Genomic DNA, 16,236 nt, shown 5'->3' with positions numbered 1-16,236 from the left:
ACTCACACCTACAGACACTTTTGAGTCACCAATCCACCTACCAACGTGTGTTTTTGGACTGTGGGAGGAAACCGGAGCACCTGGAGGAAACCCATGCAGACACGGGGAGAACACACCACACTCCTCACAGACAGTCACCCGGAGGAAACCCACGCAGACACGGGGAGAACACACCACACTCCTCACAGACAATCACCCGGAGGAAACCCACGCAGACACGGGGAGAACACACCACACTCCTCACAGACAATCACCCGGAGGAAACCCACGCAGACACAGAGAGAACACACCACACTCCTCACAGACAGTCACCCGGAAGAAACCCACGCAGACAGGGGGAGAACACACCACACTCCTCACAGACAGTCACCCGGAGGAAACCCACGCGGACACAGAGAGAACACACCACACTCCTCACAGACAGTCACCCGGAGGAAACCCACGCGGACACAGAGAGAACACACCACACTCCTCACAGACAGTCACCCGGAGGAAACCCACGCGGACACAGAGAGAACACACCACACTCCTCACAGACAGTCACCCGGAGGAAACCCACGCGGACACAGAGAGAACACACCACACTCCTCACAGACAGTCACCCGGAGGAAACCCACGCAGACACAGGGAGAACACACCACACTCCTCACAGACAGTCACCCGGAGGAAACCCACGCAGACAGGGGGAGAACACACCACACTCATCACAGACAGTCACCTGGAGGAAACCCACGCAGACACAGGGAGAACACACCACACTCCTCACAGACAGTCACCTGGAGGAAACCCACGCGGACACGGGGAGAACACACCACACTCCTCACAGACAGTCACCCGGAGCGGGAATCAAACCCACAACCTCCAGGTCCCTGGAGCTGTGTGACTGCGACACCTACCTGCTGCACCAACATGCCGCCCCGCCTTTTGAAAAATCCACACTATGTAGTGCACAGTGTCATAAAAGGATATTTTGCATTGTTTGTCAGATAATAAAATCATTAATATTCAAATCTAACCGTTCATCCATTGTCTACGTGTAGCATTAGTTTTAAAATCTGTGAAATACTATGTATACAGTGTGTAATATGTAGAAAGTAGGGCACTATTTGAGACAGCCCTGATTTTCCAGTTTCCCATGTGCACTGTTGTCATATTCAAAAATCAACTGGTTCTAAACATGCACTGTTGTTTTATTAGTGTACTCAATTTGTAATAAATATTACATGCACGAATACTAGTTATAATTAGTATCATAGGCACAGTTGGCATGTAGCCTTCCACTCTGCAACTGTAGGGGGAGCCCAGTAGCAAAAGAAATACCAAATCTTACCTGGTATACCTTTAAGATAATATAAGATACAGCTGCTTTAGGGTCTTCTCCCCACAGGACGCAGCCCGTTTTCCTCTCGTTTGTTGTATTCGTCGTCCAGCTGAGGAGCCTATTGATCCTGAAATCACAGGCCACTTCCCACGGGACAGTCACTGGACTATCTGTTCTCACACCTTTCTGTAGCCCACTCATACACACTACAGAGCTCTCTCTCTCTCTCTCTCTCTCTCTCTCTCTCTCTCTCTCTCTCTCTCTCTCTCTCTCTCTCATATTTCCCTTTCACACCTGTGTGCAAGCCCTCATTCTCTCGCTTGCTATCTCACTTTCCCTTTTTCTCAGCTGAGTGGGTGCTAAAATAAAACCTGTGCTTTGAATTTCGCTAATAAGCCCTACTGCTCTTGTGTTTCATGACACACACGTTTCTACACATTGAAACACACATAAAAAAAATCCAGGAATGGTGTAATGGTCAGATTTGGGAGCTGGGATTACTCAAAATATGTGAAATATTACAGGCTACAAATAACTAGTAGAAGGGGATGCTCTAGAGCTGCTGCACATGAGACTAAAGTCCCCCATACTTAATGGCAAGAGTGGGTTGTATAGCCCCAATGTCCACCTGCCACTGCACAATTTGTGTTGATCGTCCTCTAGTCCATGTTCGGTGGATAGAGGACGCGGTTGGCAGGATAATTTTGTTCAGCAGTGACACTGAGGCTATTATAAACTCCAGCAGCAACTGCTGTGTCTGATCCACAAACTAACACACCACCAACAAGACAGTGTCATACCAGCGCTGTGGTGGCCCTTTCGGGGTCTTGACCATTGAAGAGCAGGGTGAAAGAGCACGGTCAGTGGAGCTGATAAAAGGACAGTGAGGTTGTTGTTCCTAATCCAGTGATCGTTCAATGTAAATAAGCTGGAGATCCTCAGCAAGCCGCAGTAATCACTCAGTTGGCTTTTGGTGCTTCTTATCCAAGATGCTGCGTGTCCTTATCAAGTAAACGAATCGTCAGCCTGTCGAATCCATTATAATCTAATCACCTACTAATGACCTTTTTCAGCTAATCATCGACGCCCCATCGAAAATGACTCAAATGTCGAAGTGTCACCCTGATGTGTGCCGTCTGAAGGCCACTCCAGTTTGATTTATAGGACGCGCTGTTGATTCCCTGCAACTCGTCCACAGGTCACCTTCAGGCGGTTCCCCGTCGCTGACCCGGCCTGTTTTCAAACTGTAAAACCAGTCGAATGAACCCTGACCGACAAATTAGCCCCTGTGACAACACAGCCACCCATCACTCCTGTGCAGAGGCAGCTGCGAAAAAGTGAGGCGTGTTAGCAACATCTGACTCCACTTCACACACTGAACCCTGGCAGCTGCTGTGCACATACATATGCACACACACACACCCACACACACACACTTCCCCACTCCAGTTACCAGCTGAGTAGAAAAACAATACAAATAACAAAGAAAAAACACAGGTTTTTGAAAAACATTTCTCGGACCCAACGTCCACGCACAGTCCCTGAAAATAAAATTCCCAAAACCATATGATTGCTTGGACATTAATTCACCAGTGTTACAGGCCAAGTATCAGTTGTAGCAGATGTTGTGTGTCCTAGAATGTGCCTAGTACACCTATTAATACAAAGCAAGGCTGTTTACTACAGAATGGTCGATTATGGCATATTAGCATTCTGTATTATATCATTATTTTTATCGCTGCCCAGGTGCCTTCCTTTATGGAACTACGGTTCTCACAGCAAAACAAACTCCCCTTGTTATATGTTTAAGGTGGAACCGTATGGTTGAGTAATAAACCGACTACAGCTTGTTTGTGGTTGATGTTTAACTCGCCTGTAAGTATTTATTCACTGTTTGAATTGCCACTGTAACTCGAGCTGTTTCACGCTTTCAGTCTGTTTAATTTCATTCAGCGTTAGCTATGTTCTCCTGAATTTGTTCCACCTTAAGTAATGCATCTGAAACAATAAAAATAAATCAATAGAGCAACATCCTCATCTCTTTTCATGCTTTAACATTGAGTTTTCTCCACTTTCTTTGTTTCCTATTTACAGAGCCAGGGCTTTGTACAAACACCAGACCTTTTTCCAGTGCGTAAACAGGCCATAGAGATTGCAAATGGTGGGGAAACATTGGATTAAAATCATGCTCATTGCGTTTTAAAGGGTCCATATCTGTAATTACTTGATGGCAGCAAAGTAAAGTACACAAATACACACACACACACACACACAGCTCTTAATGTCAGGTCAGCAGAGGCTTGCGTACGCATGGCAGTATGTTTAATTACCAGCACTGAGCCTGGCGGGTTCATTCTCATTTAAACAGGGTTTGAAGTGTGTGGGAAATCCAGGTTGTTCTGTTGAGATGCAGTTGAGAGCAGTGCTGTTCAGTCACATTGTATTCGAGTGCTACTGAAGCACATTTTTGCTGGCCATTATATAGAAACCCCTACCATATACTTCTTCCCATTGCTCACTTATTAAAATCCACATATAATATACTGCATTGTCTAGGTGTTTTCTCTGCTGTTACACAACTAATCAGGCACTTACAATCCATTCCTGGTTTGGCATTGGTCTTGGTCTCAGAGAAAGAACAGAAATGTGGTGTGGAAGGAAGGGAACCACTATTTTTGTCATTCCCGTTACGTCAGAGACAGCATCTCTTGATCAAAGCCAGTGATGCTGGTCTGCAGAATACCAGCTCGTGCTGAGGCTTTATAATCAAACCCTCGTGAGTTGACACTGATTGGGAGATTGATATGCAAATGCTGGGTTTACATACGAAGCGATGCTGATTTGATTGAGCCTGGTTTCCATTGAATGACAATAGGCAGTGATGAACTCTGAGGGGTGGGTAGATCAGCGTGGGTTGGCACTGTCATGAAATACAGTCATAAGCAGGAGTAAAAGTACCTGCTGAAAACTTGGGGGGGAATAGTCTTAGACTTGAGTCTTCAGTGGAGAAACTTTGTGTGGTTTTGAGTTAGAATTTTAATCTAAATATAAAAGTGTTGCAGTCAAACAGCTACAGGGTCCTAGAGGTTGTGGGTTTGAGTCTCGCTCCGGGTGACTGTCTGTGAGGAGTGTGGTGTGTTCTCCCTGTGTCTGCGTGGGTTTCCTCTGGGTGACTGTCTGTGAGGAGTGTGGTGTGTTCTCCCTGTGTCTGCATGGGTTTCCTCCGGGAGACTGTCTGTGAGGAGTGTGGTGTGTTCTCCCTGTGTCTGCATGGGTTTCCTCCGGGAGACTGTCTGTGAGGAGTGTGGTGTGTTCTCCCTGTGTCTGCATGGGTTTCCTCTGGGTGACTGTCTGTGAGGAGTGTGGTGTGTTCTCCCTGTGTCTGCATGGGTTTCCTCCAGGTGACTGTCTGTGAGAAGTGTGGTGTGTTCTCCCTTTGTCTGCGTGGGTTTCCTCCGGGTGACTGTCTGTGAGGAGTGTGGTGTGTTCTCCCTGTGTCTGCGTGGGTTTCCTCTGGGTGACTGTCTGTGAGGAGTGTGGTGTGTTCTCCCTGTGTCTTCGTGGGTTTCCTCCGGGAGACTGTCTGTGAGGAGTGTGGTGTGTTCTCCCTGTGTCTTCGTGGGTTTCCTCCGGGTGACTGTCTGTGAGGAGTGTGGTGTGTTCTCCCTGTGTCTGCATGGGTTTCCTCCGGGAGACTGTCTGTGAGGAGTGTGGTGTGTTCTCCCTGTGTCTGCATGGGTTTCCTCCGGGAGACTGTCTGTGAGGAGTGTGGTGTGTTCTCCCTGTGTCTGCATGGGTTTCCTCTGGGTGACTGTCTGTGAGGAGTGTGGTGTGTTCTCCCTGTGTCTGCATGGGTTTCCTCCAGGTGACTGTCTGTGAGAAGTGTGGTGTGTTCTCCCTTTGTCTGCGTGGGTTTCCTCCGGGTGACTGGCTGTGAGGAGTGTGGTGTGTTCTCCCTGTGTCTTCGTGGGTTTCCTCCGGGAGACTGTCGGTGAGGAGTGTGGTGTGTTCTCCCTGTGTCTTCGTGGGTTTCCTCCGGGTGACTGTTTGTAAGGAGTGTGGTGTGTTCTCCCTGTGTCTTCGTGGGTTTCCTCCGGGTGACTGTCTGTGAGGAGTGTGGTGTGTTCTCCCTGTGTCTGTGTGGGTTTCCTCCGGGTGACTGTCTGTGAGGAGTGTGGTGTGTTCTCCCTGTGTCTGTGTGGGTTTCCTCCGGGTGACTGTCTGTGAGGAGTGTGGTGTGTTCTCCCTGTGTCTGCGTGGGTTTCCTCCGGGTGACTGTCTGTGAGGAGTGTGATTTGTTCTCCCTGTGTCTGCGTGGGTTTTCTCCGGGTGACTGTCTGTGAGGAGTGTGGTGTGTTCTCCCTTTGTCTGCATGGGTTAGGGTGCTCCGGTTTCCTTGAGTTGTGTGCATTAATAATTAACCAAAATATATATTTAATAATTAAGGCAGCATTTGCCATTTAATGATGTGTGTTTGTCAACTTAAAGTGATAGAATTCAAGCATTAGTAATGGTTGTTTTTATTTTACTTTATCTTCTCTCTCTCTCTCTCTCCAGGGTTGATCGAGGTGGACATTGCACAGAGGAATTCCTGAGCCCGGCCTAAAATGAGGAACTGCTGAGAGTCAGTATGATTACCATGTTTTTTATTCATTTTAAGGCCAGGGTGAATAATATTATTAAAATAATATTAATGGGCTGCTATTGGCCAAAATGTCCTTAACCACAGTGATATTTAATGCTTGTTTTTTTTTACCCTATGGTACATTATTATGTTTAATATAGCAGTACAATTCTGGCGCTAAATAAATTTATATACAATAATCCTACGCTTTTAAGATTCTATACACTCCATGGAATTGGCTTGTAACTCACTCATTCACTCAGATACTCACTCACATACTCACTCATGTTTAGTAACTGCTCCACAGGGGGTTCTATTCAGTATTTTGGTATCCTCCCAGAGTCCAAAAACACACGTTGGTAGGTGGAGGTGGTTGTCTTTATGTCTGAGGGCATGAAGACCCTCGGTCTACCCCTATTACAAGTAGAATTCTAGCCATCAAGGGTATGTCAAACCTGGCATAACACACAGAACAATTAGCGTTCTCCTTCAAGTGTGTCGAGCTCAAAGGGCCTCAAGTTGCATTGAATGGAAGCAGCTGTTTGAAAAGAAGCATTAGTTAAATGTACATAGGAAACATGTGCTTGTTTAACCCTCCTGTGTGAGAAAGCCCACGCCGAACACACCAAACTCCTCACAGGCAGTGACCCGAGGCAATGTTTTAACCACGATCCCTGATATCCTGAAGCTGTAGAAATGACTTTATGTGCAGTTGGATGCCACACTATTTTCATTGTTAGCTATGTTTGTTATTAAGCACCCAAATATGCAGCAAACATGTTTGTATTTCATTTCACAAATCTGCAATCAGAAGAACAAACTGCACTGCAGAAGTAGCTGCGGGGTTCAGACGATGGAGCATGGATTGCTTGGTTAACGCCCAAAAAAAGTCAAGTTTGGACAGAAATGCTGTATCTGAGAAAAAGACAGAAAAACTGAAATACTGACACTTCCTGAGAGCTGCTGGTTTCCAGGCAACATTACGCATTCTGTTTGAAGACCACCGCATGTCTCTTCCAGCGACGATCAAAGAACGTAACCCTGTTCCTTTTCTCCTTCAGCGTCTTAGTAGGTTTCCAGTTAACCTTTCTGTTCCGACACTCAGCTGCTTCCCCGGAGCATGTGGTGGACGGCAGGGTCAGTGGCAAATGGCTTATTTATCGCCGGATCTGGGGCTGTTATCTGTAAAGTGATAAGGGGAGTCTATACAAAAGGTCTGGACAGGTCTGATGGTGGGATTTGCCTGTTTTAATATCAAATATATATAAAAGATATAGAAATGTGTTATATATACAGTATATAACATTGGTTTTGTGTAAATATAATACTCAATAATGACACTAAATACATATTCAGTGTCAAGTAGTGCCCTTAGAGTGGAGAGATCTATTATATTATTGTTATTATTATTATATTGTTATATATTACCAGTGCAAAAGTCAGAGACCACAGGCTTAATTTCTCAGGAGGTATTTCTAAAGGGATTAGACATAAGCCAGTCGTCTATAGGGAAAGGTTAATAAGTGAGAAACAGAAATTACAGTTTCTAAAAGGGTAGTTTTAAAATATTTAGAAAAATGTGACTCCTAACATCCATTCAAGAACTGCTTTCATCACTATGACAACGTATGCCTTATAATAAATGCAGCTATGTTATGTATTTAAACTTCTTAAGTTCCAAGCTAACAGTTCTCAATGAAATGCGAGTGGGAGACTCGCCTCAAGAGAGTGATAGAATGGTTTGTGTGCTCTGCTCTTTCTGTATGTTTCAATGGATAGAAAGAAAAAGGGCCGTCATTCAACACTGGGAAGCTGTGATTAATTTTTATTTTTTCCTCCTCTCAGAGGGCAGCAGAAGGTGACACATGGGGAGAGAGAGATAGAGAGAGGACTCCTTTGGAAGGGCTCCCATCCTCACCCATAGCTAGGGCACAGACTCATTAAAATTCAGCTCTCTTTTACGTCCTCCGAGCCTCAGAACCCTCAGCCATCAGGATCATGCATGGCTTTTTTTGATGAAGGACGATTATTAGTTTTATTTATTTATTAAAGCGTTAATTCCCCGTAGCTGATGAGGTCTGTTGAGTTGTGGGGTGACTGTCTGTGGGCGGAAGCCAGACGTAATGAGGCCTGGGCCTTCTCTCTGTTGATCCGATCAATACCAGAGAGTGCATTTTCCGATGCGCGCTGAATCATCGCATACATAATTTAAAATTGTTTCATTGTGTGATTCATAATTTCGGTGCGGTGTTTTGTGCAGATGTTACCGCTTATTTCGCTGCTTTTCTGCTAAATATTGCAAGCAAAGTTACAGGAACAATGATCCGCCAGTAGTGTAAACACCTTCTGCAGACAGTTCAAAGATTCTGGATATTCTTATAGTATTCTTAAGGCTTGTAATAAAAATATAACATTTAAGAGGGTATCATTTATTTATTTTCACTGCATAAATACCTTCTCTATCTCCTTTACTGGTATATAATTGGAATATATTTAATATTTTACAATATCAACCTACTATAATACAATATAAAAGTTTGTATTACATTAGTATGGAAGCATAGTGTTGCCAGCTATAATAAAAATACAAATATAATCTGTATACAGCTATTACTAGATTTGTCATAATTATTAAATATCCAGGGGCGGCACGGTGGTGCAGCAGGTTAATGTCGCAGTCACACAGCTCCAGGGGCCTGGAGGTTGTGGGTTTAATTCCCGCTCCTGGTGAGTGTGGTGTGTTCTCCCTGTGTTCTGGTCTGTGAGGAGTGTGGTGTGTTCTCCCTGTGTTCATGTGGGTTTCCTCCGGGTGACTGTCTGTGAGGAGTGTGGTGTGTTCTGCCTGTGTCTGTGTGGGTTTCCTCCGGGTGACTGTCTGTGAGGAGTGTGGTGTGTTCTCCCTGTGTTCATGTGGGTTTCCTCCGGGTGACTGTCTGTGAGGAGTGTGGTGTGTTCTCCCTGTGTTCATGTGGGTTTCCTCCGGGTGACTGTCTGTGAGGAGTGTGGTGTGTTCTCTCTGTGTCTGCGTGGGTTTCCTCCGGGTGACTGTCTGTGAGGAGTGTGGTGTGTTCTCCCTGTGTCTGCGTGGGTTTCCTCCGGGTGACTGTCTGTGAGGAGTGTGGTGTGTTCTCCCTGTGTCTCCGTGGGTTTCCTCCGGGTGACTGTCTGTGAGGAGTGTGGTGTGTTCTCTCTGTGTCTGCGTGGGTTTCCTCCGGGTGACTGTCTGTGAGTAGTGTGGTGTGTTCTCTCTGTATCTGTGTGGGTTTCCTCCGGGTGACTGTCTGTGAGGAGTGTGGTGTGTTCTCTCTGTGTCTGTGTGGGTTTCCTCCTGGTGCTCCGGTTTCCTCCCACAGTCCAAAAACACACGTTGGTAGGTGGATTGGCGACTCAAAAGTGTCCGTAGGTGTGAGTGAATGTGTGTGTGCGTGTGTGTGTTGCCCTGTGAAGGACTGGCGCCCCCTCCAGGGTGTATTCCCGCCTTGCGATCAATGATTCCAGGTAGGCTCTGGACCCACCGTGACCCTGAACTGGATAAGGGTATATATATATATATACGCATTTATAATTCTTCATGTAGCAGCATTCAGCTTCCCTACATTAGCACACACTGAAGTGAAAATTGATTTTCCTTTTCCTGTGAATGAGCCATGTTTTGAGATACAAGGTTGTGTTTGAGCACCTAGACGTCCACAGATTCTGGTCTATGTATCGTACCGAGTTGGCGGTGCTGGTCTTACACCTTGTTTTTTCTCTGCTCTGAAGCTCTGACTCTGCCTTTGATGGCATGCAGATGAAGGGAAGTGAGGCTGTGGCTAATCCAGCTTCACAGCTGATGGGCGTGAAGATGAGAAAGGGAGCCGGAAGCCCGGGGGGCATCCCGAGCCCACTGACGAGGAGAAACACAAACCCAGCTGCTCTCGGTGTGTCATCGGCCTTAAAGCAGCAGGATGTGGAGAAGTAGCAGTTAGCATTAGTGGGATTGCTGCTACAAATGGAGATGTGGGAGGAGCAGTTTGGCAAAACATTTTCCACTTAACCTAGTTGTAGTCAGTGAGCCATGACATGTTCGGGGTCTGAAGGGTGCGTGGGTAAGGGTTGAAGGGTTGGGTTTGGGGGGGGGAGGGTGGAGCAAGAATGGATGTCAGGGTCAAAGCCCAAAGCACATATGCGATTGCTTTTTGGATGATTTACTTATCAACATTAACCAATCTGAACAGTCCATCACACATCCTCCCTCACTCACTCACTCACCCGGTCATTCACACACTCACTCAGTCAGTCAGTCAGCCACTCACTCACTCACTCACCCAGTCATTCACACAGTCGGTCAGTCAGTCACTCACTCACACACACACTCACTTAATCACACACTTGTGTACAATTTCAAACTCTCACCTATTCATTCACACTTACTTGTGAAAAATTCCACACACTCACCCAGTCACTCTCTTTCACACACACACACAAACCTGCGGATTATTATAGACGCTCACCCGGTCAGACACACTCTCACCTGCGGACGATTTCACACGGCCAGTCCCTCCACCAACATGTGCATCTGGGTAGTGGGAGGGGCCAAGAACACACGGAGGAAACCCACACAAACACAGGGAGAACACACCAAACTTTGGCATGTGGTGAAGAGTTTGAACTCAGTTTGATCTGCTTTGTTGTGTGTTTTTGTTACACATAAAGAAGCAGATCAAAATCATTGGCTCAGTAGAAGAAAAATAAGAATCAGATGTGACTGACTGTCAAAGTTGAGACTTTAAATCAGACATTCCTCTGAGATATCGGCTTCACTACGGAGCAGGGGAATTTTTGCTGTGGTCCAGAATAAAGCAGAATAAAGCTTTTGGAAACACCCCACCCCCGCCCTCACCCTTATCTTTGACGAGCTGAAACTGAGCAGCAGAATAGCAAGTACTTTTTTGTGTCTTTAATGGGAGCTTGAAAAAAAGCCCATTAAGATTGAAGACAACAGCAGGGGGACGTGGGATTAATCAATCTGCCAAACGCTGGAATTAATCAAAATGACTCCTTGCAGAAACATCACCTTCCTCCTTGCTGAGATGAATGCTTATAGCGGTGTAATACACAGCGCATGTACCTTCAGTCCATAGAGGAGTGCTCAAAATTGCCTGGGCCAATAAGAGTCATGGCTCCTAGGGAGTTTACTGTATTAAATGGGGTGTGTTACTGGGTCTGTTCATATAGCTATTTCTGTGATCGATATATTGTCTCAGAAATAATTGAGATAAAAGATAATTGTAAGATCTTTTTATAGCGTTGATATATTGAGAACACACCACACTCCTCACAGACAGTCACCCGGAGGAAACCCACGCAGATACAGGGAGAACACACCACACTCCTCACAGACAGTCACCCGGAGGAAACCCACACAGACACAGGGAGAACACACCACACTCCTCACAGACAGTCACCCGGAGGAAACCCACACAGACACAGAGAGAACACACCACACTCCTCACAGACAGTCACCCGGAGGAAACCCACGCAGACACAGGGAGAACACACCACACTCCTCACAGACAGTCACCCGGAGGAAACCCACGCAGACACAGGGAGAACACACCACACTCCTCACAGACAGTCACCCAGAGCAGGAATCGAACCCACAACCTCCAGGCCCCTGGAGCTGTGTGACTGCGACAACTACCTGCTTCACCACCGTGCTGCCCCCCTAAACAAATTAAATATAAATTAATGTTTTATATGTTGCAATATATACTTTTTTTCTGATTAAAGGAACACTAGGTAAGATTTGGTATTTTTGGTTCTGGGATCCCCCTACAACAATAGAGTTTAACTCACTGTTACAACACTGTCCTGAAATCAGGTGTGAGTGGAGAGGAAGTGGGAGTGGTTTCCTACCATATTCAAAATGTTACATAGTGCAGTTTCTGCAGTGCCGAGCCTGAAGTAGCAAAGACAGAAGCTTTTTTTTCTCCTTATTACAGCTCAATGACGAATCGTAATCGTTGCTTTAAACACAGGGTGCAACAAGACGCAATCACAAACTGTCCTCTTCAAGACTAAATAAAGGCTTAACAGTAAATATTCAGTCACTTTCAGCGCAGATTTGATTGTGTCCAGCCATGATGTGTACTAATGTTGGATGCTCATTTCTGGATCCCAAATAAATCCAAAGGTTTCTTCAGATCATGCTGTTACACTGCACCATGGCCCAGTCCTTTTTATAGCCAATGCTCAGCACTGGACATGGTGACTTTAAGGTTGTGTAGCCGCTCCAGAAATTTCCATTCATGCACAATTGAATATCTGTGTCTGCAGTAAGTGCACCTTAAAGTAGATGAATTCTCTCATTATAAGAGATGCCTACAAGTGTTTGGACGTGTAACGTGAAAAGGGGCGAGGCTCTGTACAAGCTCTTGCCAGAGAGGAGCAAAGCATCGTGGGAAAGGACAGAAGCAGCTAAAGTCCTGCTGCAGTGAGGAGATAGCGGAGTTTACACAGCAGGCCGAGCCCAGGAGGGGGGAGGCGTCTCCTCGGGGGAAATGCCGTGGTGTGGATTGGAGATGATGTCCTGGGTTGTGTGTGTGTGTGTGTGAGAGAGTGTGTGGAGTTAGAAGGACAAAGATACAGTAGCAGGCCTCAGTATGCCTCACTCTGTTAATTAACAGCCTGCCAGCTCCCAGGCAGGATTTATTCGAATATGCACACAAGCATAAGGGCCCTCGTTTTCTCCTCGTATTTCCTCCCTTCCCCCCTCTTTATTTTATCTCTCTCTCCACCATGACTTAACCTCTCTTCACACACACACACACACACCATCCCTTGGGCTCTCTCTCTCTCTCTCTCTCTCTCGCTCTATCTTTATCATATGGCTCAGTGTGCAGCATTCCTGGTGCATGTATTTCTCATGGAAATGCGCTCCGAGGTGAAATTACAGTTTGAAATAGGATTCAGACAAAAATGTAGCATTTGGAAATTACTGACAAAAAAATAAAAATTCTAGAGTGAATTACGGTGTTGAATATTAAAGGAGCACTAAGTAGATTTTTTACCTTAAAATCACTGCTTGAAAATCATTGTGACGCTTCAAAGACCTATAACAGAGAGAACGGAGCCTCTGCTGTTGCTACTCAGAGCTTGGAAATGCAGAAAGTACACTATGTAACTGTAGGGGGTGGGTAGGAAACCACTTCCCCTTGATGTTGCCCCGCAGCCTGAGGGGCAGTCCTGGAGCAGAAACTCTAGATCTTACCTAGTGTTCATTTACCAAAAGTATTTCATGATACAGAATAATTCGTGAAGATGTCTCACGTTCTGTGGGAGTCTTGGTGATGCATTATTTACCCCAGCATTTATTTTACATCTGATGCTTTCCATGCTTCCCTCTGAGGATGATTTAAGCCTCGGGGTGATTTCTCTTGTCTCTGATAGTGCTTTAATTGCCACTTTACTGTTTACCCTTGACATCTTTGTTTATGTGTCAGCTGCCCGTTCCTTTACTGCGAATCCCTTCAGTTTTTTTTAGCCTCTCGCTTTATTGAAAGCTCCTTGCATCAGATCCTTAAGCGCTAAGAAGTGAGCGATGGTTTGGAACTGTGTTAGAGAGAGCTGAGGCTCTTCTGAGACGCAGATGAGATGCAGGAAGCTTAGTTTTCTCCGTCATTACATCTGACCTACAAATGTGTGAGTGTGTGAGTGAATCACGCTGGTGCTCACAGGAGGGTGGAGAGGGTCCGCTTTCGCTCGGCGCCGTGTCGAGGGGCTGTTTGTTCTTTGCCTTCCACTGCACTTTTTCAGCACAATTATAAATAAACAGCACATAGGTTTGCACTGAATTTAATTAATGCAGTAGTGTCGCTGCCACAGCTGAAGGGTCTCAGGATTCACTCTACACCTGTTCAATCTCTTACAGTCTGTGGTAAACTTTATGTGTCTTCCCTGGGTCTGCAGGGGTTTCCTCCAGCTGCTCAAACTCCCTCACGCACTGTCTAAGAATACGTCAGTAGGTCAGTTGGCTGTGTGAAACTGTAACTGGGTGAGTGTGTAAGAACTTCCACAGCTGTGTGTGTGTAGGTGAAGGGCTGAGTGCGCTATGCCCTGCCATGGACTGGCACCGTGTCTGGTGGGGGTTCCTGTCTTGCGCTTCTTGAATCCGTGTAGGCTTCAGACACAAGGCAAACCTGATCCGGGGGAAGTTATTACAGAAAATAAAAAATAAAATAAAACAGTTTTTAATTAATAAGTTAATTACTTAGGACAGCATGGTGGCGCAGCAGGTAGGTATCTGGAGGCTGTGGGTTCGATTCACGCTCCGGGTGACTGTCTGTGAGGAGTGTAGTGTGTTCTCCCTGTGTCTGTGTGGGTTTCCTCCAGGTGACTGTCTGTGAGGAGTGTGGTGTGTTCTCCCTGTGTCTGTGTGGGTTTCCTCCGGGTGACTGTCTGTGAGGAGTGTGGTGTGTTCTCCCTGTGTCTGTGTGGGTTTCCTCCGGGTGACTGTCTGTGAGGAGTGTAGTGTGTTCTCCCTGTGTCTGTGTGGGTTTCCTCCAGGTGACTGTCTGTGAGGAGTGTAGTGTGTTCTCTCTGTGTCTGCGTGGGTTTCCTCCGGGTGATTGTCTGTGAGGAGTGTAGTGTGTTCTCCCTGTGTCTGTGTGGGTTTCCTCCAGGTGACTGTCTGTGAGGAGTGTAGTGTGTTCTCTCTGTGTCTGTGTGGGTTTCCTCCGGGTGACTGTCTGTGAGGAGTGTAGTGTGTTCTCCCTGTATCTGCGTGGGTTTCCTCCGGGTGACTGTCTGTGAGGAGTGTGTTGTGTTCTCCCTGTGTCTGCGTGGGTTTCCTCCGGGTGACTGTCTGTGAGGAGTGTGTTGTGTTCTCCCTGTGTCTGCGTGGGTTTCCTCCGGGTGACTGTCTGTGAGGAGTGTGGTGTGTTCTCCCTGTGTCTGCGTGGGTTTCCTCCGGGTGACTGTATGTGAGGAGTGTGGTGTGTTCTCTCTGTGTCTGCGTGGGTTTCCTCCGGGTGACTGTCTGTGAGGAGTGTGGTGTGTTCTCCCTGTGTCTGCGTGGGTTTCCTCCGGGTGACTGTCTGTGAAGAGTGTGGTGTGTTCTCTCAGTGTCTGCGAGGGTTTCCTCCCACGGTCCAGTGGTAGGTGGATTGGTGACTCAAAAGTGTCCGTAGGTGTGAGTGTGAGTGAATGTGTGAGTCTGTGTGTGTGTGTTGCCCTGTGAAGGACTGGTGCCCCCTCCAGGGTGTGTTCCTGCCTTGTGCCCAATGATTCCAGGTAGGCTCTGGACCCAACGCGACCCGGAACTGGGTAAGGGTTACAGATAATGAATGAACGAATGAAAGTTGATTACTTTTATTGAACCACCACAGAGGTCTGGTGCTGCTGATTCTATGGGGATTTTCCAACACGAAAGTCCAGGTCAATATCCAAACCAATGTTCACTCTTTCAACTGAAGGAGCATGTTATTGTTCTGATAATGAATTTACAGCTAAAGGAGTAACACTCACAGTGAATTTTTAAAATGGGGACTGCAAAACAGATTCACAATCATGGAGAGAGCTGTCTGCCCCCCTCCCCCACCGCCCCAGACCCGAAGATCATGCAGGTTACCCAGGTTGATGAAAACCGAACCTGTATGAACAAGTGCAAAACAAGTTTAAGAAAGTATTGAAAAGTGTTGTCATTTTACTAAAACATCTCCCCAGCGAAAGGCAAAATGTAAAAGAGCCTCCACTGTTTTTCCTGCATTTACAAGTGTTTCACTTCCATTTCCACCTTAAATGCTTTCACTAGACGAGGCTGATGTTATCTTTTATAAATGTCAATGTAGGAGTATCTTTGCTTTTTTTTCCCACAATTATTTATATTCATATGTGTTTTTCAGCAGTTCACGAGGCTAATTATGGCTTTTCATATTTGTATTTTTAAATTTTTTTTTAGGAACGACTTGCTGTTACCTGTTCAGGAGAGAATTAGTCCACTCTGCCTCCGTCCTGTAGTTCTACTGGGTTCTAAGCTGTCTCCATCTTTCAAATACTTCAGCAGTATTTCCCTTTGCTTTACACCGTCTGCAGTCATAGAGATTTTTAGAAGAATGCTGAGGCTTTTTTGGTGCAGTAGAATCTAATCTCTGTTTGTGTCTGATATTGTGTGACTTACCCCCCCGGTAACCTGTGGTGTTCAAACTTGACTGCGATTGGACAGTGGGATCCAAAGTTGCTGACTGTGGTCCGAGGCACCTTTCACACATGCCATTTTTCTTCAGACCGAACTGAAAGGCCTGGGCCAGAA

At 46.2% G+C, this 16,236-nt stretch overlaps 1 protein-coding gene across 1 annotated transcript in view; it reads left to right on the top strand.

The window, feature by feature from the left end:
- Positions 1-15,466: 15,466 nt before the first annotated feature.
- The window catches only part of LOC136678488 (disks large-associated protein 1-like), a 64,496-nt gene continuing 63,726 nt past the window's right edge, over positions 15,467-16,236 (top strand). The window contains exon 1 of the mRNA XM_066656538.1: positions 15,467-15,578. Within this exon, the coding sequence (XP_066512635.1) occupies positions 15,467-15,578 (112 nt within the window). The remainder of the gene's footprint in view (positions 15,579-16,236) is intronic.

This window comes from Hoplias malabaricus, chromosome Y, assembly GCF_029633855.1.
Source record: "Hoplias malabaricus isolate fHopMal1 chromosome Y, fHopMal1.hap1, whole genome shotgun sequence".
Lineage (NCBI taxonomy): Eukaryota > Metazoa > Chordata > Actinopteri > Characiformes > Erythrinidae > Hoplias > Hoplias malabaricus.
This window is presented reverse-complemented; position numbering and strand designations above follow the sequence as displayed.